A 23,109-nucleotide genomic window follows, 5' to 3' on the forward strand; every position below is an offset into this window, starting at 1 on the left:
ACACGTACTCAGTTTAACCTAAAAAGAAACTGAGGGGTGATTCTCAGCTACATCCACAACTTCTGACATCAATTGGCATTAGACATCCTAGAGTCTTTTTTTTTTTTAATATCTTTTTTAGTTGTCAATGGACTTTTATTTTATTTTATTTTTTATGTGGTACTGAGAATTGTACCCAGTGCCTCACACATGCTAGACAAGTACTCTACCATTGAGCCACAACCCCAGCCCTCCAGAATCTTTTTATTGAGGATCTTAGAAGGGATGAGAGGTCTCAGCCCAGGTGGCTGAAGGGGGTCCAGATCGTGTCAAGTCTGTGTTTAGGAAGTAGGTGCAGAGCTGCCCTTTGCCTTTGACCTTGATAACACCCCTGCTGTAGCATGTATAGCCCAGGGATTGCAGAGCCCGGGCTGTCTCCTCAGTCACCTGCAATTGGAGGGGGGGTGTGTGAGGGAGTATGGGGCATGCCTATCCTTATCCTCCTCCCCACATGCCTCCAATGTGGTTTACTTACTTGGATTTTGCCAAGGACTCCTGTAGTCTCCATGCGGCTGGCCACATTCACTGTGTTGCCCCAGATGTCATATTGTGGCTTCTGAGCCCCAATCACTCCTGCTACTACTGGTCCATGGTTCAGTCCTGAGAAGGAAAATGGTAAAGAGGAACCCTGATGGGGGGAACTGTTTTTTTGGTACTGGGGATTGAACTTAGGGGCACTTGACCACTGGGCCACATCCCCCGCCCTTTTTTGTATTTTATTTAGAGACAGGGTCTCACTGAGTTGCTTAGTGCCTTGCCATTGCTGAGGCTGGCTTTGAATTTGCGATCCTCCTGCCTCAGCCTCCCGAGTCACTGGGATTACAGGCATGCACCACTGTGCCCAGCTTGATGGGGGGAACTTTGAAGAGGGAAAAGGGAAGAGGAAGCTAAAGGAACTGGGAAAGAGGAAGGACCTGGGGGGACTTAAAGGAGAGGAGGGGTCTCTGGGGCTGGAGGATTGGGTCTGAGGGAAAGGAGGGGAGCATGCCTTTTAGCTCCTGGCCCAGCAGCTTTATGCTTCATTCATAGGAGTGAGTCTGGCAAGGGGGTCCAGGGATGGGGTGCAGAGCAGTGAACAAAGCACTTGGAGTGGGGAGAGCTTGGGAAGGTGAGGAGATACCACACTGCCCCAACAAGGGGGGGGGGCTCTCACCCACACGCAGGCGGAAGTTGTTGAATGAATGCTTGTTGATGACGTCCAGCTTGGACCCCAGGGCCACTGCAAATTCCACCATGGTGCCAAGGTGGCTGCAGCTTCGCTCAGCATCCTGGCAATGGGCCCGCCCATCAGGATGGGCCAATGAGGGCACAGGAATAAGTCCCACTCATGGGACCACCAGTGAGAGCCCAAAGGAAGGTTGATAGGTAAGGAAGGGTTGTTATACCTGTTGGGCCTCTTGTCCAGAGGTGGCATTTAAGCCTGTGGCTGCCATGTAGGTGCTGCCAATGGTTTTGATCTTCTCCACCCCACTGAACTTGGGCTTGGAGAGCAGCTGTACAGAGAGGAGGCCTTGTCTCTAGTCTCTCTTGCTTTCACCCTCCCCTCTCCCAGAAGCTCAGCCTCAGGCCTTTGGAGGCTAAAGACCAGGTTGTAGAGTAGGGGATGGTGGTAGGAAGAAGAGAGTTGATAGTCAGCAATTTGCTGGAGGGAGTAGATATGTGGCATCAGAGGAAGAGAGGGGGTGCTGTGAGTGGTGGATAGAATTGGCCTCATGGCCAGAAAGTAAAGTAGAAGGAGGTACTAGTGGAAATTCCAGAATCCAGGACACAGGACCTGGGGGGCCTTTGGAGTTGTCACCTCATCAAAATCAGCAATTATTTCATTGAGTAGCCGCAGACACTCTAGCCCCTCGTGGTTGATGTTGGATTCCGAGTAAAACTCCTTGAAGTCCGGGACTGAGGCGAAGAGCACACAAACACACTCATAGGACTGGTGGTAGAGGTCCTGGAGGGGGCAGGAGGCTGAGGTGAGGGAGGGGTGTATGTCATGTGCTTTCCCTTTCTGGGTCTGTACGGGGTCCTCCTTACTGAAGCCACACTCCTTGTCCCTCTATTTAAGAAGCGCTGAGAAGGAGGGAAAGGAGTAGGGCCAGGTTACCCTAGGGATATGACTCAGGAATCAAAGATTTGGTGGTGTTGTGATTCCAGGAAAGACAAGAGATTTGGGGTCAGGATAACTTCATAGCTATATATATGAAGGGACTCACTCTTAGACTCGGGATCATGTCAGTGGGAATTATTGCTAAATTATTGCTAAAAGATGTTAAGTCAGATAAATCAGCTTACAAAAAATAGCCAAGGTTTGGAACACAAAATAAAGCATCAATAGTGAGTATGAGATAAAGGGAAAATTAGAGTAAAATGATAAAGATGGAACCAGGTCTGAGATTAGTTCACAAAATGGGTGCCATGAAGTCCTTGTTAATCCTAGATTCCAGTTCTGAGTTTTCTAACAGCCAATGTGAAGAAAGAAACAGAACCTGTTACAAAATTTCCTGTGTCCACAATAGAAGAAACCAGAAGTAGAACTACTTCTGATTTTGAGATCAGAGAGTAGGTGGTAGGGACATAAGTCTGTGAAATAGTTCTTGAAGTGTTTCTTTTAACTTCCTCCAGTATACAACAAGAACATTTCCACAGTAAAGAGGGTCAGGTGATAGTGGCACAAAAAAGATAGTGCAAAATTCAATAACTTTCCAATGGTCTGATGGTAGCAAGATTTCTGAGTATCTAGAGCAGCAGCATCCAATAGGAATTTCTGCCATCATGTGCTGTCCAATATGATAGGCACTAATTGTATGTGGCTATAGAGTACCTGACATGTAGCTAATGTAACTGAGGAACTGAATTTTTAATTTTAATTAATTTAAATTTAAATTAGAAGGGCCATATACAGCTAATGGCTACCATATTAGAAACTAAGTCTAGAGAGATGAATGAATTACATCCTCCATACAACTACCATCAACACGTGACTAAACTTAAGAAACGTATCGAGTGGTAATGAGTTGGAAAAGACACGCTCCCAAGTAAGAACTTGAAATGCAGAAATTCTGTCCTCACCAAAGACAGAGTTCAAAATCTTGTGAAAAATGGAGGCACCTGCCTGACAGGGACAGGGCTTGATGAATGACTGACCCACTGTGGGGGAGTCCAGAGAGGATGGGACAAGGGCCCAGGCTTTCATCCAAACATACTCCCTATGGCATCTGGGGCTTAGGAGCCAGAGATAAGGAATTACCTCATTGCGCCGGTTCTGACCAATGAACTGGGGGGCCACATGTGCAGGGAGCACATTCTCCAAGAGCAGCCGGGTCAGGTTCTCCATTGTCTCTGTCTCTTCCTGCTCCTTTCTCAGCTTTTTCTTCCACAGGAAGTCCAGGCGGCAGTAATACTCATTCTAGGGAGGGTCAGCAGGGGACCATGAAGAGCCACAGTTCAGGGGAAGCCTCAGGTCCTGAGTGTTCATATCCCCACTCCACAATGCCTAGAAACATCCCTACCCCCAGCTTAGAGATACGGCTAAAGGGGCAACTCTCCTTGGAGAGAGTATTCTGGAAACTAGATTCAAACTAGGGTATGGCAGCAGATTTTTTTCTTAAGCATGGCCTTTCCCAGATTTGGGGATGGGGGAAAGAGGGACCAGAGAACTTGAGGGCACTCCCCTTGGGAAGTGAAAAAGCAAGAAAGGGAACAGGAAGGTTCACTGAGAAGCTTCCAAAGAGCACACCCCTTGGGCTTAACCCTGGAGATGAAAGAGAACAAGTCACCAATATGGGGACTCCAGATTCACCATTCACAGATTCTAGAGGGCTGAGCTGAGGACTTACCTGCCGAGCCAGGACAAGGAGGGTGAAGAAGAAGATGAAGAAGGAAATAGCTCCCATCAGTTTGGGTTCCTTCAGCACTCCAGGCCTGAGGAGGCCACAGATCAGGGCTGTCCCTTGCTTTGCCCCTTCCTGATGGCCACCTCCCTGTCCCTTCTTCCCTTGTCCATGTAACCCCTCAGCCCCCCTCCTCCTTTGCCCTGTGAGTGGTTCAGGTTAGTGAGGCCAGGACAGCTCTGCTGTGTCCTTTCTGACCCCCTTCCCTGAGGTCCTGAAAACCTCTGTCCAGTGGCCATGCATACCTGGAGTCCATGGGGCCTAGATAAAGACGAGCGATGAGGCAGTCAGACAGCCAGGCGTGGGAGTGCAGGAAGAGGGAGCAGGAGGCTGCCAGCCACAGAAGGAGCAGCAGCAGCTTCAGTTCAAAGCTCATGTGCAGAAAGAGGGAGCAGGAGAGGAAACCCAGCACACAACAGTGCATGGAGTACTGTGGGGCCAGGCAAGGTGATCAGGAGGGGGCGTGTCCCATAGGACACCCAAGGGTTCCTGTCCTATTCTTTCTAGGGCCCAGGTTCTATCAGGGGGACAGGAAAGTCATCCACACAGACACAGTTCCAATCCATAGTAAGGAGTGTGCCTCAACTCTAGAGGTGGGGTTACTGAGGAAGGCTCTGGGGAGGGAGATGTAGGGCTGTGCAGAATACTCACTGGGACACTGATGAGAGGCAGGGAACCGGGCAGTTCCCAGGAGAGGTTGAAAGCCATGGAGGATACATTGAGGCCCCGAAAAGGGCAGTCTGATGATGCTGGTAAGAAGAACTGCAGAAGGAGATGAGAAGATGAGGCGGCAGGCAGCTCCTTGGGCACAATGGTGGCTTTAGCTGAGTTTTGGCCAACCTAGGGATGAGTTAGGGCCAGACTCCCACAAAAGGCAGATTCTGTTATTTCTGGTTGGTGAGCAAGCCTCAGCCTGGGTCCTCACTGAGGGGAGGGAGTGTAGGAGGGTGTCTTGAGTACTAGTCTGCCATGGATGCATCTTTTCAGCTCTTCCCAGTTGTTTAACCTCTCTGAGCCTTAGCTTCCTTTTACAGAAAAGGACACACAGGAAGGAAATTATCCTTTGGCTGGGGTATAATTTCCTGGTGCATTTCAGGGATAGAGTTCTAGGAACTGTTGTAAGTTCTGTAAAAATCAGCCAACTAAATAAAGTAATAAGTATCTGCCCACATAGGAAGAAGATAGGAAAGATGTCAATGTGTTATTAATAACAATAATGCTCAGATGATAGGTTGTGGGAGTCTATATTTTTTTCCTTTATATTTTTACAACATTTTCTTTTGGCCTAAATTCAGCTGCCCTCCCAGAGCCAGGGATCCTTTTTCAGTCCCTGATGGAGGTGGATAGGGCCTCCTTTGCCCTCACCAGGCTAGTGATGGCCATGGTAAAGACCAGCAGGATGGTGGCAGTGCCCAGGGCTACTCGCAGTCCAGGCCGTGTGGCTACCAGGTTAGACAGTGCAGGTAGCCAATGCAGCATCTTGGGACCTTTCTGGACACACCTCTGTGGAGGGAGCACAGGTGTCTTAACCACTGGGCTGGGTTACATTCTTCAAGCCAGGTCATGTCATGGCTCAGCTTGCCCCTACCACCCCCATCCACCTCACCGTCAGGTACTCTGAGAAGCAGATGAAGAGGAGGAGAAGGAAGAGGAGGAAGGTGATGCTGTAGGTGATGGCCAGAGCTGGGGGCCTATGGGAAAACCAAGGGAGGCCTTGAAGTGCCAGAATAGGCTCTCTGTGCTGTGTGGGTGCTGTGGCAGCCAGTTGGGAGGTGGCAGGGGGAGGTGGGTTAGAGGTGCTCCTGGGGATCTAGTTTAGTTAAAGTGGTCCAGGCTGATAAAGAACATTATGTTCTGGTATTTTGAGAAAGCTGAAGGGTCTAGGACAGGGTTTAGGTGGAACAGGAACCAATAGGGTGGGGACAACACTGAAGGGAGGTGCTCACAAGAGTGGCTGAGACTGTATCAGTCCAATTTCTGGGCCAAAGCTCTTTAACCTGACTGAGTGTGTGTGTGTGTGTGTGTGTGTGTGTGTGTGCATGCTCACCCACATATGAGCAGTGTGAGTGCTAGGGATTAAACCCAGGACCTTGAACATACTAGGCAAGTACTTTACCATTTAGTGACATCCTGAGCCCCCCCCCCTTTTTAATTATTTTTTAGTTGTAGTTGGACACAATACCTTTATTTTGTTTATTTTTTTATGTGATGCTGAGGATAGAATCCAAGGCCTTGCACGTGCTAGGTGAGTGCTGTACCGCTGAGCCACAACCCCAGCCCCCATCCTGAGCTCTTTAAAAAAAATTTTACTTTGAGGGACTGGGGCTGTGGCTCAGTGATAGAGCACTTGCCTAGCATGTGTGAGGCACTGGGTTCGACCCTCAGCACCACATAAAAATAAACAAATAAAATAAAGTCATTCTGTTCATCTACAACTACAAAAAAAAATTTATTTGAGACAGTTTCTCACTAAGTTGCCCAGGCTGACCTTGAACTTGCAATTCTGTTTCCTCAGCTTCCTAAATAGCTGGGATTAAAAATGTGTACCACTGCTTCCAGCTCTGGCGAGTTTTGAACAAGACTTATACCCCTCATAGCAATGGACTAGGAACAAGGGCGTCCCTTTTTTTTGTGTATGTGTGTGCGCTGATTGAACCCAGGACCTTGTACATACAAGGCAAGCACTCTACCAACTGAGCTATATCCCCAGCCCCTATGAGGGTGAGCTTTCTAAACTTATTCATTTATTATGAGATTTGGGCTTCTCAATGAGAATACAACTGCTCTCATGGGAATGTTGTCAGCACCCAAAGAGGTAAGCAGGTGAAAGTGCTTGGGTACATAATATTTAGATGAGGGCTGCGGTTGTCCCTGGTTCTCCAGAACACGTTTCCTTAGTAAGTGCCTGAAGCTGAAGGGAAGGGGTGAAGGAACAATATGTAGGTCAGGGGTCAGGAAGGGCAAGGCGATCAGTCAGTGTATGACAGCCAGGACCTCCCTTGACTGGTGCTCTCACCTGTTTGTCACCAGCATTTGGATGATGAAGTTGGACAGGAAAACCAGGAAGGTGCAGGCTACATAGTATTTGAAAGCAGGAAGGGCAGATAGCCGGTACTGCAAGGGAACGGGCAGGTGGGCATTGATAGTTGCCTACCACTATCCTCATAGCTCTCCCTCAAGTTCAGTTCCATGTAGCCCCTACCAGTTCTTAAAGGAACTGTGCCCATACCTCCTACTCCCACCCAATAATCATCCAATCTACCGGACGATTTTTCCTTTATGAGAAAGGCAAAAGCCCTCATCCCCACCCCAGGGTCAAAGACTTACAGACCTGGGGAGGGGAGGGGACATACAAGGCCTGACCCCTCTGGAAGGACCAAGGAAAGAAAGATGGGAAATCCTTTGGTGCCCCTCTCCCCTGCCTACCTGTTTCTCCATCTCCTTATCTCGGAAGTACAGTGTCAGCAGGTTGAAGTCCTTTGACTGTTTCCACTGTCTGGTGGGAGGTAGGGCAGAGGGCAGTAAGCACCAGAGAAGACCAGGCAGGGCAGGGGAGGGTAGGGCAAAGGAGAGAGCAGGAGGAGGTGGTCAGGTGGGTCTTCCCTCTAGGACAATTCCTCATTTCCCTTCAGGCCCTCAGGGGAACATCATCCCTCTTCCACCATATGACTTTGGGGCCTGCAGCCCACCCAGTCATCTTTGCTTTCCATACTTCTGTGAGTTGAGCTGTTCGATGACCTGGAAGAACTTGGCATCTCCAGTGTCCAGCTCATCATCTAGTCCTCGGAGGGTCCGGCTCCTGCATAGTGACAAACAAGTCTATCACCATGGAGATTCTCAAAGTATCTGAGCAAAAACTGCAGCCCCCCTACCAGGGAGAATGGAGATAGGTCACCCAGTCAGTCCATTGTCAAAAAGGTTCAGGTCTCCTTACCGGTCCAGGCTCCACTGGGGGCTGAAAGAAGCCAGGCCCTTCTCCTGTTGGGAGAACATGAGGGAGCAGTGAGTGTCACCTCCACAGTGAGGAAGATCACAAACTGTACTGTGATGTGCCCCTGTCCCCCGCACACATGCTCTGTGCATGTCCTTGACCTTGGACATTTGATCTCGCTTTTTCATCTGTTTCTACTGATTTTTCTCTCTTCCCCACCAAATCCCTTCTTCCCTAAAGGAACAGTTCAAACCATTTATTCTTTAAAGTTTCCTCTTGACTAGAGACCCCCAGGGTCTTATACTCTTTATTTCCTCATAGTTTTCATAACTTTTAACTCCAGCAACCCTTTGTCTTTTATATTTATGATGGGCTGTTGATTCTGTGTTTCCCTTTCCTAAAGACTGCATAAATTCAAAGGCAGGGACTTTCCCATCACCATTGGATGCCAAAAGAGGGAAAAAAAATTTGTTAATTTAAACTGAAGTGACAATTCAGAATATTGTGACTCTGACCTTTTGTGAGATTAGCCAGGCTGAGCTGAGAAGTGGTGGGGGTGGATAACAAGGAATGAAGAAGAAAAGAGAAGAGGAAAGGAAATCAACCTGATTATAGATATTCTCTTCTTCACTGAAAGGAATGCAGTGTATGAAGAAATAGGAAAATGAGCATGAAAAGCAACTGCTCAAGGAGAGTATGAAGTGCAGTGGGCCACAGTCCAGTCAAGCAGTATAGTGACCATTCCTCAATCCTTCCTGTTTCCTTGGTTAATGTGAAGGAAGTAAGGTCACAGGGTTACATCTTCCCCTAAACCAAAACACGGTATATGGGACGAGGGGTTGGGGGAGGGGATATTGTATGGACCCATCTAGGCATTGATATATGCACCTTTTTTTTTTTTTTTCAAACTACCTATTTATCCTCCAATATCTGTAAGTTATTTAATGGCAGGGAAAACATTTATTTTAATCTTCTCAAGAATTAGCCTAGAGTTGGGGATATAGCTAAGTTGGTAGAGTGCTTGCCTTGTATGCACAAGGCCCGGGTTCAATCCCCAGCACCAAAAAAAAAAAAAGAATAATTAGCCTAGTACCTGCCACAATAGGTGCTCAAAAATATGGAGGGGTGAGCTGGGGTTGTGGCTCAGTAGTAGAGTACTTGCCTAGCATGTGTGAGGCACTAGGTTAGATTCTCAGCATCACATATAAGTAAATAAATGAAATAAAGGTCCAACAACAACTAAAAAAAATTTAATATAAAGGGGGCCTTCGGGTATAGCTCAGTGGTAGAGTGCTTGCTTAGCATGCATAGGCCCTGGCTCCATCCTCAGTGCTCTCAGTTCTTTGCCCCTGCCCCCCACCCCGCACATACAAATTGGAGGGAATACAAAGATGAATGGTACATACAAATACAACTCAACCAAAGTTTTACCTTGTTTAAAAATAGGCTGATGGTGACACTCAGAACTTCTTTGTGTGTGGAGGGGGCAGGGAAGTACTGGGGGTTGAACCCAGAAGTGCTCTACCGCTGAGCTACATCCCCATCCCTTTTTATCTTTTATTTTGAGACAGGGTCTCATTGAGTTCCCAGGCTGGCCTCAAACTCCTGCCTCAGTCTCCTTAGCTTCTGGAATTACAGGCATTTGCCACAGTGTCTGGCAGGATTTCTAACATTTGATGGAGTTCCTGGAACTTCAGGGACTGAGAAGTGGAATTCCTGGGCTAGCAAGGTCCTGCCTTAGGAGATAGAGGGGTGACTGTTCCTCCACTCTGATATATTCCAGTCTGCACACCAGAGTGTACAGGAGGTCTATCGTAGGTTCTGGTGGGCATCCCTACCACAGGAAAATTACACCCAAGGTCATCTTGCAGTACTGGGCTTGTGGTAAACCCCCCACACAACTCCACGCCTACCCTGGAGATTTCATCCTGAAACAGTCAGTGGGGCTTTGGATTCTTTCTTCCTCTGCCTTCTGCCAGTTTAATCCTTTGACCTTTACCTTTCCCCATGCTAAGACTAAGAATTAGTCCTCTCCTGAACCACTGCTGCCAATGCTCCCTGACTTCCCAGTGTTCAGTGATCTTTGGCCTTCTTTCCTGCTGGATGGGAGAGGAGGAAGAATGGAAAAAAGAAAAAGTACTCTGAAGACATCCTATAAATGTAACCAGGTCTATCCAACAGGGAAGATTCCAGGGAGATCTGTGGAAAGTTGATGGGAATGCTGAACAGATATGGGGAAGTCTAAGAAAGATGAGAGACAGCAGGCTGAGAGGACAGGGACTTTACCCTGGCACATGCCTTTAGGAACATGACCAGGGTCCCTGTATGAGGGAGTTTTGACAGCTCATCATGGAGCATCAACCTCAAGAGCCAGCCTGCAGGGTAGACGTAGGCTCCTCTACCCATATATGGATCACTAGTTACCCCCAGGTGCTACATATGGAATCCGCCAGTGATTGACCCTACCCTAGCTCCACTTAGACAAGGGGTGGGTGACTACCTCTCCTTCCCCACTACCCTTCCTGTTCATGGTGACTTCCTGCTTCAAGGCCATGTGTGATTTTCAATTCCACTCATTTTATCCATGCACAAATTCTGGGGAATTGGGGCAACAACCAATTTGGCCCCATCTCCCCATTTCTAGTGGGAGTTAAAGAAGAGGGGTGGGGGTTGTAGCTCAGTGGTAGAGCACTTGCCTTGCAGGCGTGAGGCCCTGGGTTTGATCCTCAGCACCACATAAAAATAAATACATAAAAATAAAGATATTATGTTCATCTACAACTAAAATTTTTTTTTTGAAAGAAGAGAGCGTGTAGATGTAGAAATTGCATTAAGCAGTGACATCTCCTGCTGTGATGGGTGTGCAGCACTGGAGTGAGACAGGAGGAAGCAGAGTGTATACTTCCTTTGTGGTGTCAAGGCAAGGGGAGGTTGAGGAACAATGCACATGTTGCATCTTCTCTGAGGTGAGCTCGAGGGCAGTGGTCTTTGCTCTTTCCACAAAAGGAAGTGCAAGGACAGGCTGGACCAATGGCTGGGGCTACCAGACAGTTCATGACCTTGGGATATCACAATCTTCAAGTGACTCACTGGTCAGGGATGCTAGGAGTGGGACTTGAGGACAATGGGGGTTGTTATGCTGGGGCTTATAATGGAGGTGCACATACCGGGAGAGGGGTAGAGGTGGACACAGGACTGTCTACGTGGCTCAGGTGGGCGAAAGGCTTGGCCGCACCCCAGGACTCCAGATAGCGGGTCATCAGTAGTGATGGGCGCATCTTGTGGCCCTCCAGAGAGGACAGTAAGCCTCCTGCAGTTCCCTTCTCATCCTCCTCCTCAGCCTGGGGCACAGGAAGACTGAGAATAAAGATCACAGACATTTCCCCTTTTCTCCCCAGTCCCCTTAGAGGCTTTTGTCCCTGCCCTCCACTAGTACCCAGGAACTCAACCCCTGACATAGAAGAAGAGATCAGGCCTATTGCCTGTAGGTGGTTAGCATGGTGTAGTCCATGGGGTTCCTGGTCTTTTACCCGAGGATCAATGACCAGGTATGTAGGCTCCCCTAGCTCCCTAAGGTATGGGTCCCGGGATTCCACAGCTGCATCCTCCACAGCATAAGCCCCTGCCAGCAGGGCCAGGGTAGCCCCTGTGATGTGCACTCGTCTGGAAGGAGAGGGTAGTAGGAGTCATCAAGGAGGGCCTCCAAACCTTCCATTTCTTTCAAAGATCATTCCTGTAAGAGCGACTTCAAGAAAGACCCTGTGTTACAATGGGTGCCCCCCCCCATGCCCCAGGATCTCCATGAGCTCCACATGAGGTTGTGTTCATCTTACGGAACTATGAAAAGGGTGGCAGCATGTGGGCAATCTCTTGCGTGGTTGCCTGGGGCCTCAGGTCTCACCCTGGTACACCACCAGCTTCCATGTGGTTGGCCAGCGTGACGTCATGGGACCAGACGTCGTACTGCCACTTCTGCAGCCCGATGACTCCACAGAGCACACTGCCTGAGTGCACACCTACACGCATGTTGATGTCCACACCAGTGGCCGCCCGCAGCTTCCTGAGCAGAGTGTGTGGTACAGTCTGAGTCCTGCCTTTAGCCCTGTCCATTCCACATTCCTCTTTCTCTCAAGGAGAACTCCACCACCCGGACTGTCCCCTCCCACATCCATCCCTCCATATCCCTCCTGCCCACCTGCCCATGCTAACCTGATGGCCCGACACATGTCCAGTCCCATGCGCACGCAGTTGATGGCATGGTCTGGCAGTGAGTGGGGCAGCCCAGAGACACAGTAGTAACAGTCCCCCAGGATCTTGATCCGCATGCATTCATGTTCCTGGTAATGTGGTGAGGGGAGTGTATAGAGGAACCTGATTAGAGGTCAGAGGGGTCGGAGGGAGTTGGGAAAAGTGGGGAGCGAATGTGGTATTCCTGAGAGTCTTTGAGGTTCTGAGTATCAAGGTCAGATCTAGGGACTCCCTTAATTTGATATGGGGCTAATTAAAGTGTCCCCTGTGGATTTTTTAAAGAAAGAATTCCCAAATTCTGGAGTGTCTCTGGTTCTCCCTAGTTTGGTGTGTGTAGGGTGTAACTAGATTTGGATGGAAGCAGTCTCAGTATGGAAAGGCTTGAAGGGGTGCAACAACATAGACTGAATCCTGGGGTTTGAGTAAGTGCTGCTGAGGTTGCAGAGAACAGAAATTTCTCTTCCCCCTCCAACTTCTCTCAACTTGGAGGACCTGAAAATCTCTCTAGATTTTTTTAAATTTTTTTTTAGAAATACATGCCCCCATCCAGTACTTAGGGGTGCACATTCCCAGCCCTTTTTAAGGTTTACTTGATTTTTTTTTTTTTTTTTTTTTTTTTTGGTACCAGGGATTGAATTGGGTGGTGCTTAATCACGGAGCAACATCCCCAGCCCTTTCTTTTCTTTTCTTTTCTTTTAAATTCTGAGACAAGACCTTGCTAAGTTGCTCAGGGCCTCACTAAATTGCTGAGACTGGCTTTAAACTTGTGATCCTCATGTTTCAGCCTCTCAAGTTGCTGGGATTACAGGCGTGTGCCACCGCACCTAGCTATATTTTAAAATTTTGACACAGGGTCTTTCTTAGTTGTCTAGGTTGACCTCAAACTTGCCATCCTTCTGCCTCATCCCCCTGAGAATCTTGGATTACTGGCATTTGGGATTTGGAACATAAAGTGTAGAGATACCTATGCTGGAGCTTTAAGCATACTTGGGGGCATTATGGTTGGGACATCTGGAGAGAGGTTGAAAAGTCTCTTCAGGTTTGAGGTGTATGGTGAGTAGCTTCAGACTAGGAATGTCTGAGAGAGTCTCCTAATTCCATGGGAGTATCTGGGGCTCTGAGGTAGGACTGGGATCTTAGAAGACAAAAGCTATCCTTGGAAGGGGCTCCCCAGGATGGGGTACATTAGGATCTCTGAGTGGGGAAGGAGGCCCTCTCTGACCTTGGCAATCTGGTCGAATTTGCCAAAGAGTTCGTTGAGCATGAGCACCAGTTCCTTAGGGGAGCACTCGCTGGCCAGCCGCGTGAAGCCCACGATGTCAGCATACAGTACACTGCACAGGATAGACCACATCAGTGGGGCCAGGGTCTCAGCCCACAGGCTCTCCCCTTCAGCCATCCTTCCTCATACCTGACTCCCTGGTGCCTCTTGACATAGAGGCTGTGGAAATTGTTCGTGCTCTCTGGTCGTGACCCCTGTACAGCCTGCAGCCGTGCCATTATCTCTGCCTTCATCTCTCGGGCCAAGTAGGCAGGTAGGATTGATAAGAGAAGGTGTTCCTAGAGGAGGTCATTATGAGCACCAACCATCCTATACCCTAAAACCAGGAGCCCCAGCCCCCAAGTCTCCCAGAAGCCCACAGAATGCTCCACCTCTACTAGGATGCCCCCCCAGGGGCCCACCAGGGCACAAAGCCAGCCATGCTCCAGCACCCTATCCTGACTAATCACCTTTAGGGACTGAACTCTCAGTACTAACACCTTGATTAGAATTCTTCACTTCATAACCATCTTAAGTTTCAGCTTGTTTGAGTTCAGCAACAACCTTCCAAGATAGGCAATAGCCACATTTTATACAAAGGAGAAAATGCCATAGAAGATCAAATGAGTCACTTAGCTTGTGAAGAAACCCACTTGTGTAATCTAAACAACTCTCTGAGCACTGGTCCCAACCCTCCTTCTAAGCCCAGCTGACCTGATGCTTTTTCTCCGTGTCCAACCTCTGGCGAGAATACAGGGAACTGAGTGCCTCCCGGAATGTGGCACGCAATGCTCTCTCCATCAGTGCCTTGTGGTATGCTCCCACCACATTGCCACACAGGAAGAACACTGCATTTGCTGCCAGCTGTAGGTGAGGAGTACCCTCAGAGGGAGGCTTTAAACTTTCGATCTTCATGTTTCAGCCTCTCAAGTTGTTGGGATTACAGGCATGTGCCCAGGTGAGGTTGGGGGAGTCTGTAGTTGGGATTGGTCTCCAAGACCTTCTGGGCTCTATAGTTAGTGACCTAAGCATCCCTAGGGCCATTCATCTTCCCTGCTGTAGATTCTTGACTGTTGGTCCATTATCACCTCTTAGGTCTAGAAACTTCTGCATATATGTAATACCATCCCACCATCCTCATCCTCTGCCCACTGTAGCTGCACAGAACTACTCAAGTCCTGATTTACATTCTCTGTGATGGTTCCATCATCTGTATCTCCATATCTGGCTCCCTTAAGAGCCATGAAGTCTTTCCTTTTGGGTCGGGAGCCCTCTTCTGGTATCAGTAGGTATCTGCACTGGTGTATCAGCTCCACCAAGGGGATCTGTATTTGTATCTGTGGGGGTTTGTGTTTGTATCTTGCACTCAGTGTTGCACCCTACCGCAGTCATAGCTCAGCAAATGCAGCAGAGCTGGCCCTGGGCACTGCCTGGGCTACTTGTGTTCTTACCTGTGGCAGCAGTGAAGGATGGGAGTCCTGCTGCCGCCCAAGGTACAGCCCCACGACCAGCAGGTGCAAGAGAGAAGAGGTGAGACCTGCAGCAGCAGCATCCCTCATGCCCAAGGGCAGCATGGCATACACCGTGAAGATAATGAAGAGGAAAAAGGACACCTGAAGCAGGGTGGGAGTAGTAAAAGGCCTACTTATGCTTCACAAGGCCTGGGGCCAGGTCCAGGCTAAGGTGGTCCTCCATCCCTTGCCTGCCATCCCTCTCACCTGGTCCCAGGCGCTCACTATGCCTCCAGTGAATAGGAAACCGTGTCCTAGAGCCAGCAGCGCAGCCCACACAAGGCCTGACAGGGGACGAGTCCAGCGCTGGAGTCGCTGCTCCCGGGAAGCTAGGCCCAGAAGCAGGGAGAAGCCACCCAAAGCGCATAGCACTGTGGTCAGGAAGCTCAGGTCTGAGGTCAGCTCCTGTGGGGAAAGAGTGCATTAGGCAAGATTAAAAAAGCTTGGGAAGCTAACCAAAGGTGAGGAGGGAAGACTAGATAGAGGAAGAATAGATAACCCCTCACGGCAGTTCTGAAAGGGCACCTCAAACCTAAGTACAAAAGAAGCATGACACCTCTGCTTGACATTCATATTAGGTTGAACTCTAAGAAATTGTCTATGTCCTGCTGTTTTTATCTACAGGGATCGGTAATTTCATATCGTTCGACCTATTATTTTGTTTGCATGATGCTGCAAGCCTGCAACATCTACCCAGAATAGGCTTCAATGCCAGGCTGGCTGTTTGTCAATCTATGATCTTTCCGCGCCTCAGTTTTCTATCTTTCAAACGGGAATTGTAGCACCCTCCTGGGCTCTGGAAATAAGTGACCAATCTTAACTCACAAGATGGCACTTAGGAAAGAAAGTCTCCAAATCAGATGATTTGGATGATTTGCTCGGGAGAATCCCCGCCCCAGGAGTCAGAGGTTGGAAGCCTGGGGTTGGCGGGAAACAGCAGGGGGCGCCTGGGCTCCGCCTTGGTCCCGCACCTCCCTAGCGGCGGAGGACTAAGATCTCGCCACCTGCCCTGCCCTGACGCGGTAGTCCCCCTCGGTCCCCGCCCTTTGTCCCCACCTCTTTCCGGACTTTGGGGGTGGACTCGGGTGAATTGGCCGCACCCAGTGACTTCCCCACCTTTTCTCCAAGGAGTGAAAAGAAACCCCGGAGCAGTGTATTTCCAGAAATGCAATTGAAGACCTCTTCTTCCTCAAAGAAAATCTGAAAATGGGTTTCTTTGGGGACTAAATGAAAGCGGGATGGAAGGTGCCTTCTGGGAGTCTGTCCCACATTCCCACTGTGAGAGAGAAAACCAGAAACTTATTTCCTCCAGCAGCTTGAGTAGAATTTCCCCTCTGGAAAACTGGAAAATCTGGTATTGGATTGTTCTAGAATCAGCAGACCACAAAAACTTATAAGGTCTGTTAGAATTCTGTTAGAGTGAAATGGGAAGTATCCAGGACTCAGTTAACCTTCCTGGGCAGACTCAGAGACCAAGGCCCACGGGGTGTTGTGACCTGCCCAGGGTCACCACAGTTCATAACAAGGCTCAATGCTTCTTTTCCCGCTGCCAGCAAAGAGAACATTGAAAAGAAGATCCCACAAATCCCAACTCCCAAAATGTCAACTAGGCAGCTACCCTTCTCTGGGCTGCAGCAGAGTCGCGGCTCTGGAGCATGCCCCAGAACCAGAGGCCCATCTCACCCTGCCGCTGGCCCAGGCGACGAGGAGCAGCGCCACTAGCGTGCAGAGGACGATCAGCAGCAGCAACAGCAGCAGCGGGTACTGCTGGCTCAGGCTGTAGTAGGTCTCATAGAAGAGGTCTTCTTCGCTGGGGGGTGGCCGCGGGCTGAAGAGGCGCGCCATGGTAGCCCTGTCCCGAGCCCCAGGCCTGGGGTGGACCGGACGCTGGATTATTTTCAGAGCCCAACCGGCTCCACGGTGTCTTTCTCACCTGCCCCAAGGCCCTTCCCTCCGCACCTCCAAACTTGAGGCAATCCCGGTCTGCTTACAGGCGCTCCCTGCGGCCTCCCAGCCCGCTCCCAACTGGCTCCCAGCTGGCGGTGACCGGACTCCCTGCTCACCCCAGCCTCTCCCGCAAACTCAGGCTGTGGAGGTGCCTTAGCAAAGTTTCATCACCGGGGAGACAGGACTTGGAGTTGACGCTGCAAGGCTTTGGGTTCCCACTTTCCCCCCGAACTCACTGCGCGCCACACTCCCGCAGCTGGGAAGCTGGTTGTGGAGTCAGGCTCAGTGCTACACTAGTGGCTCAGAGCCTGGGGCGACAGGCGCTTCCCTCTCGGCGCCACGGCCCCCTCCCACTTCCCCGACAGGACAGCCCGGCCCCTTCCCGTGCCGGAGCCGACTCCCCTGGCTTCCTCCCCCAGTCGGATTGTGTTCCCGAACTATCGCCTTCAGTCCTCGGTCTGCTCAAGAAAGGGGAATATGGACAGTGGGAGAGACTGTGGGGTCTGCCTGATGGGATGTGCCAAAATGGGAACTGAACATTTGGATGTGGGGAGACGGAAGGAGGGCTAGAGTGAAGCCTGGCAAGAATATAAGGAAGAGTGTGAGTCCTGGTGGGCCAGTTGGGGGCTGGAATCTAAGTCAGAATAGGGACACACACTCCTCTCCACTCCTGGCCTCTCTGGCAGCAGTTGTGGCAGAATCTGAATTGTCCATACTCCCACCATGTCCAGCTCTGGGAGCAGGGAAATCTGTGTGGAGCTTTGTGAGATATAGCTTTCCATTTCAAGCTTAGGAAGCAAGGTGTTTGTGAGCCACTGTGGTAGCCTTGTGTGTTTGTGTGTGTGTGTGTGTGTGTGTGTGTGAGAGAGAGAGAGAGAGAGATAGAGAGAGAATATGACAGTAAGGGGGCTGATGGGAGAGGGCCTGCAGGGATTCCAGTAGGGTAGGAGAAGGGCTGGCATCTTTGATTTCCCACAAACACCCCTTCCCCCAGGGACCCAAAGCTGAGTCTCTGAAATCCAGAAGAAAAGGGGATCTGTGAGTTTAGGCTTAAGGTGGAGTCAGTCCTGAGCTCTAGAGGAAGCACCCCACCCTGAAATAAGAGCACCAGGGCAGCCAGGCCTCTAGGATTCCTTCCTGCCACTGGCTGTGCCCTGACCTTGTGTGCCACAAGGTTGCCCATACCCAACCCCCATTATCCTCCTTCCTGCTTTGGTCAATGCAGCTGCAGCACCTCCTATTCCCTGGTTGCGAGCTCCTGCCCTGCCCCCATCCCTGTCTCTCCCACCCATAACAGAGGACAATTACACCTCAGACTCCCTCATCTGGCTTGGTTTATAGTCCATCACATTTATTGACTTCTTAGGGGGCAGATCACAAAGTCAGTTTGGACATAGGCTGGATTGAGGGGTGACACTGGTTGCCTCAGCCTCTGCTGGCAACTTAGACTCTGGTGCTTTAATTCCCAATGTGATTATGCTGGCCCTGTGGCTCACTGGAGTCTTCAAGTTTTGGCAAGCCTTCTTTTGAATCTATTTTTTGGGGGGGTTCCAGCCCCTACCCATGCTGAAGGGTGTTGGGCCCTGCTTAGGCAATGTAGTTCTCTCTTGTATGATCAAGGAATTGTAGCTTCCAATCTGCACCGCAGAGCAATTGTCTAAGATAATAGACCCTTTAAGAGAAAGAGTGGTAGTGGTCAAAAAGATGAGATTAGTAGGCACATTGGGGCAGAGGGGCAGCGGCATCTTGTGTTCAGCCTGGGGAAATGCAAGCATGGAGTCTCTGAGCCTACCAGTGGCTATGTCAAAGTGTGCCTTTCCCTCAGGCTGCCTCTCTGGGATTGATTTTGCAGAAACTCAAGAAAATAATAACCTATATTTAGGTGTTTTTGCTGGGAGTTCTGCTGTACTTTTGTATCAACAACAGAATTTAGGGCTCTCATAGAACTGGTGCTGGGGAAAGTCAGAATACCCAGGGGCATGTCCAGACTTTGTTGTGTGACCTCAGCAGGATTCTCTCCCAGTAGATGTTAGTTTCTTACTTTATGAAATTAAAAGATTGTGTTAGATGATCTCTAGTTCTTTCTCCTCACCCTAAAAATACCCTGGATCTACATATAGGTGTTAAAGAAGAAGGTGGTAGAAAATTGAGTAGGGGAAAAGAGGAGAGTAGGGAATAGGTACCTGTTGTTGGATTTGACTTTGGGTCTCTGGAAGACCAGTTGGCATCATATCTCTTAGATCCCTAAAAACAACACATAGTTCTCAAGCTTTCTGTCCTGGGGTCTGGTTCTCCCACTACACCCCCCCCCCCCACAGTCCCAGGTTTTCCCTATTAAGGGAACAGAATTTACAGGAGTCCTGGAGCATCCCTGAGTCCTGCCAATGTCTCACCTGATTCCCTTGTGGTTCAGGACCTGGAATCCTAGTGAAGATAGGGTTGCGCATCTGGTTTCTGAAAGGCAAGGTCTCTGGTGTTTGGGGAATTTGAGTCGTTGAATCTGAAGATCTTCTTGCTGTCCTGGCATGCTGAATCTGCTCTTCCTGTGTCTTACTCCCCTCAGGAAGGCTTGTGGATTTTTCAGGGACTGAGCTGGGGGACTCCTCCAGATTCATCTTGTTCAGCCTCTCAGAAATTGTGGAATCAGTCCAAGAGAACTGGCTTCCTGTGGCTCCCCCAGGGCCATCCATTTCTGTCCCTCTTTGACTTGTTTCTGGGGCAGACAACCTCCTGTTGTTGCTTCCTTGCTCAGACAGAAACTTCTTCACCTGCAGGGACAGGAAGAACTTGAGTTGGAAGAGCCAGATTAAACCTGAAGGAGTAGTTGCTTGGTCCGTAGTCTGCTGCCTGAGAACTCATGGGTAGGGTGGGAAGGTGGGGATGATAGAACAGTGGCTAGTGGGGAGTCAATAGATGAACAAGAGAGACATATGTGCCATCCCTGACCAACTCCTGATGGAGAGCTGATGTTGGTCACTCACCTTGGAGACAGCAGCATCCATCTTTCCCTGGACCAGGAAGAAGGCATTATCAGTTTTTGGTCGACATTCTGAAAGACAGCAGAATGGGTTGCAGGTGAGCAGAATGTCCTTCCCTGGGACAAGTCCCCTGCAGACAGATCCAAGGCTACCCCAGTTGCCATTGAAATGGCCAGCTTACCCTGGAAGGATGGCCTGTCCTTGGGCTCAGATCTCCAGCAGTGCTGCATTAATTCCTTCAGATCTTCCAAGCCAGGAGTCTCAGGGCTGGGCAGAGGTATCTCATTCAATGGGGGCCGGATCTGCTTCTCACATACTACTTCTTGCACCAGTGATATCTTTCCCACAACTGGGGTGGGATGAGGGTGGTGATAAGAAAAGGCTGTACGTTAGGCAGGGTCAGGGAGTGTTGCCCAAGGGGGAGGTGAGGAGGGTAGAGGCAGTGAGGAAGGTAAAGGCAGTTTCAGCAGGAAAGGGAGTGCTTGGGATCTTCAGAGGGAGGCACCTAGGGCTGCCTAGTCTTACATTCAGCTTCTCTTCCAGCTAGCATTGCCCACATGAGGATTCCAAAGCTGCAGGAGACACAAGATAGAAGCCTGGCCAACCACTGGCAAAACTCCTCTCCAATATACCATCCCAACAAGGACCCAGAGGTAGAAATCTGGGATGTACACTTGATGTGGGTGCCTTACCTGTAGACATCACTGGCCAGGGAAGCCTTCCGGTTTACATTAGCAAGCAGTTCTGGGGCCAAGTATGCCACCGTACCTACAGGTTCCTTGGACCCTGCCCCTAACTGTGACCCTCCCTGAAATGTGGACAGCCCAAAATCTGCCAGCTGCAAAGGAAGGGAAGGAGGAGATATTAGACTGAGGGAACTGGACAGTCTCCAGAATAATCTGTCCCCATCCTCCAGAAGGTACAGGTCCTGCTTTGTAAAAGGGGTACAAAGGGTCAGAGGAAAAGTGAGTCTACTGGGCTGGGTTTGCTATGGCTCCTAGGAAGGCCTGGTGGATTGGGCCTGAGGAAGTGAACAGGTGGGTCAGGGCCTTTGTCACCTGATATGCCAGGAGCTTAAACTCCTGGCTTAAACTCCCTGGGCAGTCTTGAGTCCAGAGGGAAAGGATGAGGGTATTCAATAGACAGAGCTGCCACAGGTCCTGAATCCAGTGCGTGGGGTTGGAACAGCTCTGGAAAGGGGCATTGTCCCAAGGCTGGAGTGGAGCTTAGATGGGCTGACCTTGACATGCAGCTCTGGGTCCAGCAGGACGTTGGAGGGCTTGAGGTCCCGGTGCAGGAGCACTGGGTTCAGGCTGTGCAGATAACACATTCCCAGCACCACTTCCTGCATCAGGCGGCAAAGGAGTGGCCAGGGCCGAGGGCACTCTGGCTGCAATAGCCCAGCCAGGGAGCCATTCTCCATGAATCGGGTCACCAGAGCTGGTCCGGACACGTAGCCCCACTCCAGGTTCTCGGTGACCCCCAGCAGGAGCAACACGTATTGATTACGAAGACTTGCCATGGCTTTCACCTCCCTCGATATCGCCTCCCTACACTCCGGGGAGAGAGCTGCAGTCGGGTTCCGGTCCTGGGAAGATCTCCCTCCCTTCCCCATTCAGGCTGCGTCCCGCCTTCTAGGTCAAACCTCGGCCGGCTTGCAGCCGAGGTCACTCACGAGTTCACGATCTTGACTGCCACATCATAGCCCCAAGTCCTATGTTGTGCCCGGAACACTGAGCCGAAGCCGCCTTCGCCGACAAACTTTGGGCTTATCAATTCCTCGAGAGGCAGCACGGGGGCGGAGGCACCGTTGGGCCTGAGAGAGGGGTCTTGTGCACTAACTGGCCATGCCCCACGACCGCACTGCTCCCCCGATCGCTGTCACTGGGGGGTGGTGAGATCAATCTCCAACATCCCCGCCCGCCCCGACCGTCCCCGACTGTGGCACCTGGATCGTAGGCATTCTCTGAGCGTGTCCTGTGTTGGGGGAGTGTCTGAGGCTGCCACTCGACATCCCAATCCCCACTCACCAAAGCTTGACGCAAGACATCAGACTGAAAGGTGCTAGGGACTTCTGGAAGTTGTAAGCTTCACCGATGGAGTGATTTCTGGGGGGTGGGGGTGGGGGGCTGGGGTTTTAAGCAGAGATGAGGATGGGGTCTGAACAGAGGTCAGTCTCTAGGCTCGAGGCACGGATTCCGCTTTCCGGATCGTTCCCCCTAGTTGGAGTGACTGAATAACTTCCTTCCCCATTCAGCGACTCTTCAGTCCCGCCCCACTCGGGGTGGGGCAGAATGAAGACTACTGCCTTTTTCTTCTGTCTAGTGTTTCCTGTGCACCTGCTGGTTTCTGTGACCAGATTAGGTGTAGCTGAGCCCTGGAGGTGCCACGGGAGGAGTCCTCACCTTCTGGGCAATCACAATCAACCTACTCCTCCAGCCACTGCTCTCCCTTCTCCAACGGGATTCCCAACTCCACCATCTGCCAGGACTGGGGTGAGGTGTAGATTGTGGTTAAGAGGGTTTTGTGGTCCAAGCGCTTGCAGATGCCCAAGTCATAGGTAAGACAGCTATGAAGCTAACCATGTGCCAAGGCCACATATTAATTTATTTAATCTCACATCAACTAAAGGGAGATAGGTACTGCTTTTTCTTACCTTTTTATTTATAAGGAAATGGAGGCACTGATCGTTTAAGTACCTTGCCCAAGTTCATATGAAATTTCATGCCTGGCTCAAGTTATCCTACTTTCACATAAACTGCAGGGCCATACCATTCCTCTGATGGTGAAACAGACAGTGGAAGGTCTAAAGCATCTGACAATACAGTGAAGAGCTGACATCCATATTCCTGCCCTGTCCCTGAGAGCTGCTCTTGCTGAGGGAAGCCCTGCACTAAAACGGACTTGTCTGCCCAGTAATCAGGAGTTCCTGGGGCTGGAAGACCCAAGACCCTCTCTCAGGGTGTTGTGATCAGGCTAGGTGTGTTGACCCAGCAAAAGAGTTGCTGACACTGTGGTTCATTGCAGTAGATATTTTAGAGCTTCATGACCTCTCCTTCACATAATTCTTCTATGCAAATACCTAATTAATTCCTGTTCTTGACAAGTATATACTCTGGATAGGGCCTTTGAGAACTCTGGAGCATGGGGAAACTTAAGGATTTAGGGTAGACAAAAGGTGTGCATATTTTATCCCATCAAGACCTAACCATGGCTGCAGGGTGTTGGAGCTAGATGGAGCCAGCTCTAGGTACTTAGTCCTTCATAGGGAGACCCAACCCTATGGGTTGAGTGTCAGCTGTCACTAAAA

The 23,109-nt window shown here is 50.2% G+C and overlaps 2 protein-coding genes across 9 annotated transcripts; both read right to left on the reverse strand.

Moving 5' to 3' along the window:
- Nucleotides 1-227: 227 nt before the first annotated feature.
- Adcy4 (adenylate cyclase 4) lies at nt 228-17,153 on the reverse strand. Of its 8 annotated transcripts, XM_027920056.2 has the most exons (26): nt 16,834-17,147; nt 16,558-16,744; nt 15,082-15,279; nt 14,815-14,976; nt 14,078-14,227; nt 13,514-13,662; nt 13,325-13,436; nt 12,064-12,191; nt 11,756-11,914; nt 11,385-11,517; nt 11,022-11,195; nt 7,858-7,901; nt 7,636-7,722; nt 7,350-7,419; nt 6,940-7,037; nt 5,530-5,614; nt 5,289-5,426; nt 4,575-4,685; nt 4,169-4,353; nt 3,870-3,954; nt 3,281-3,439; nt 1,838-1,984; nt 1,425-1,532; nt 1,193-1,307; nt 515-639; nt 228-426 (listed from the first exon to the last, which is right to left on the reverse strand). In XM_027920056.2, the coding sequence occupies exons 2-26, from the start codon at nt 16,717-16,719 to the stop codon at nt 256-258; spliced, it is 3,255 nt and encodes a 1,084-aa protein (XP_027775857.1). In that variant the 5' UTR covers nt 16,720-16,744; nt 16,834-17,147; the 3' UTR covers nt 228-255. The 8 variants fall into 8 exon arrangements, with proteins under 8 accessions (XP_027775857.1, XP_071463886.1, XP_071463885.1 ...); XM_071607785.1 differs by having other exon boundaries at nt 11,022-11,517; nt 16,938-17,149; XM_071607784.1 differs by having other exon boundaries at nt 11,022-11,517; nt 16,866-17,149.
- A 998-nt stretch (nt 17,154-18,151) lies between these two features.
- Nucleotides 18,152-22,037, reverse strand: Ripk3 (receptor interacting serine/threonine kinase 3). The gene is made up of 10 exons (XM_027920062.3): nt 21,830-22,037; nt 21,475-21,615; nt 21,040-21,349; nt 20,492-20,637; nt 20,325-20,371; nt 19,981-20,148; nt 19,803-19,870; nt 19,215-19,589; nt 19,005-19,065; nt 18,152-18,493 (listed from the first exon to the last, which is right to left on the reverse strand). Exons 1-10 carry the CDS (start codon nt 21,847-21,849, stop codon nt 18,354-18,356), a joined length of 1,476 nt encoding a protein of 491 aa, XP_027775863.1. The 5' UTR covers nt 21,850-22,037; the 3' UTR covers nt 18,152-18,353.
- Between the last annotated feature and the right edge of the window lie 1,072 nt (nt 22,038-23,109).

The sequence above is a fragment of the Marmota flaviventris genome, chromosome 2 (genome assembly GCF_047511675.1).
Source record: "Marmota flaviventris isolate mMarFla1 chromosome 2, mMarFla1.hap1, whole genome shotgun sequence".
In the NCBI taxonomy this organism is placed as follows: domain Eukaryota; kingdom Metazoa; phylum Chordata; class Mammalia; order Rodentia; family Sciuridae; genus Marmota; species Marmota flaviventris.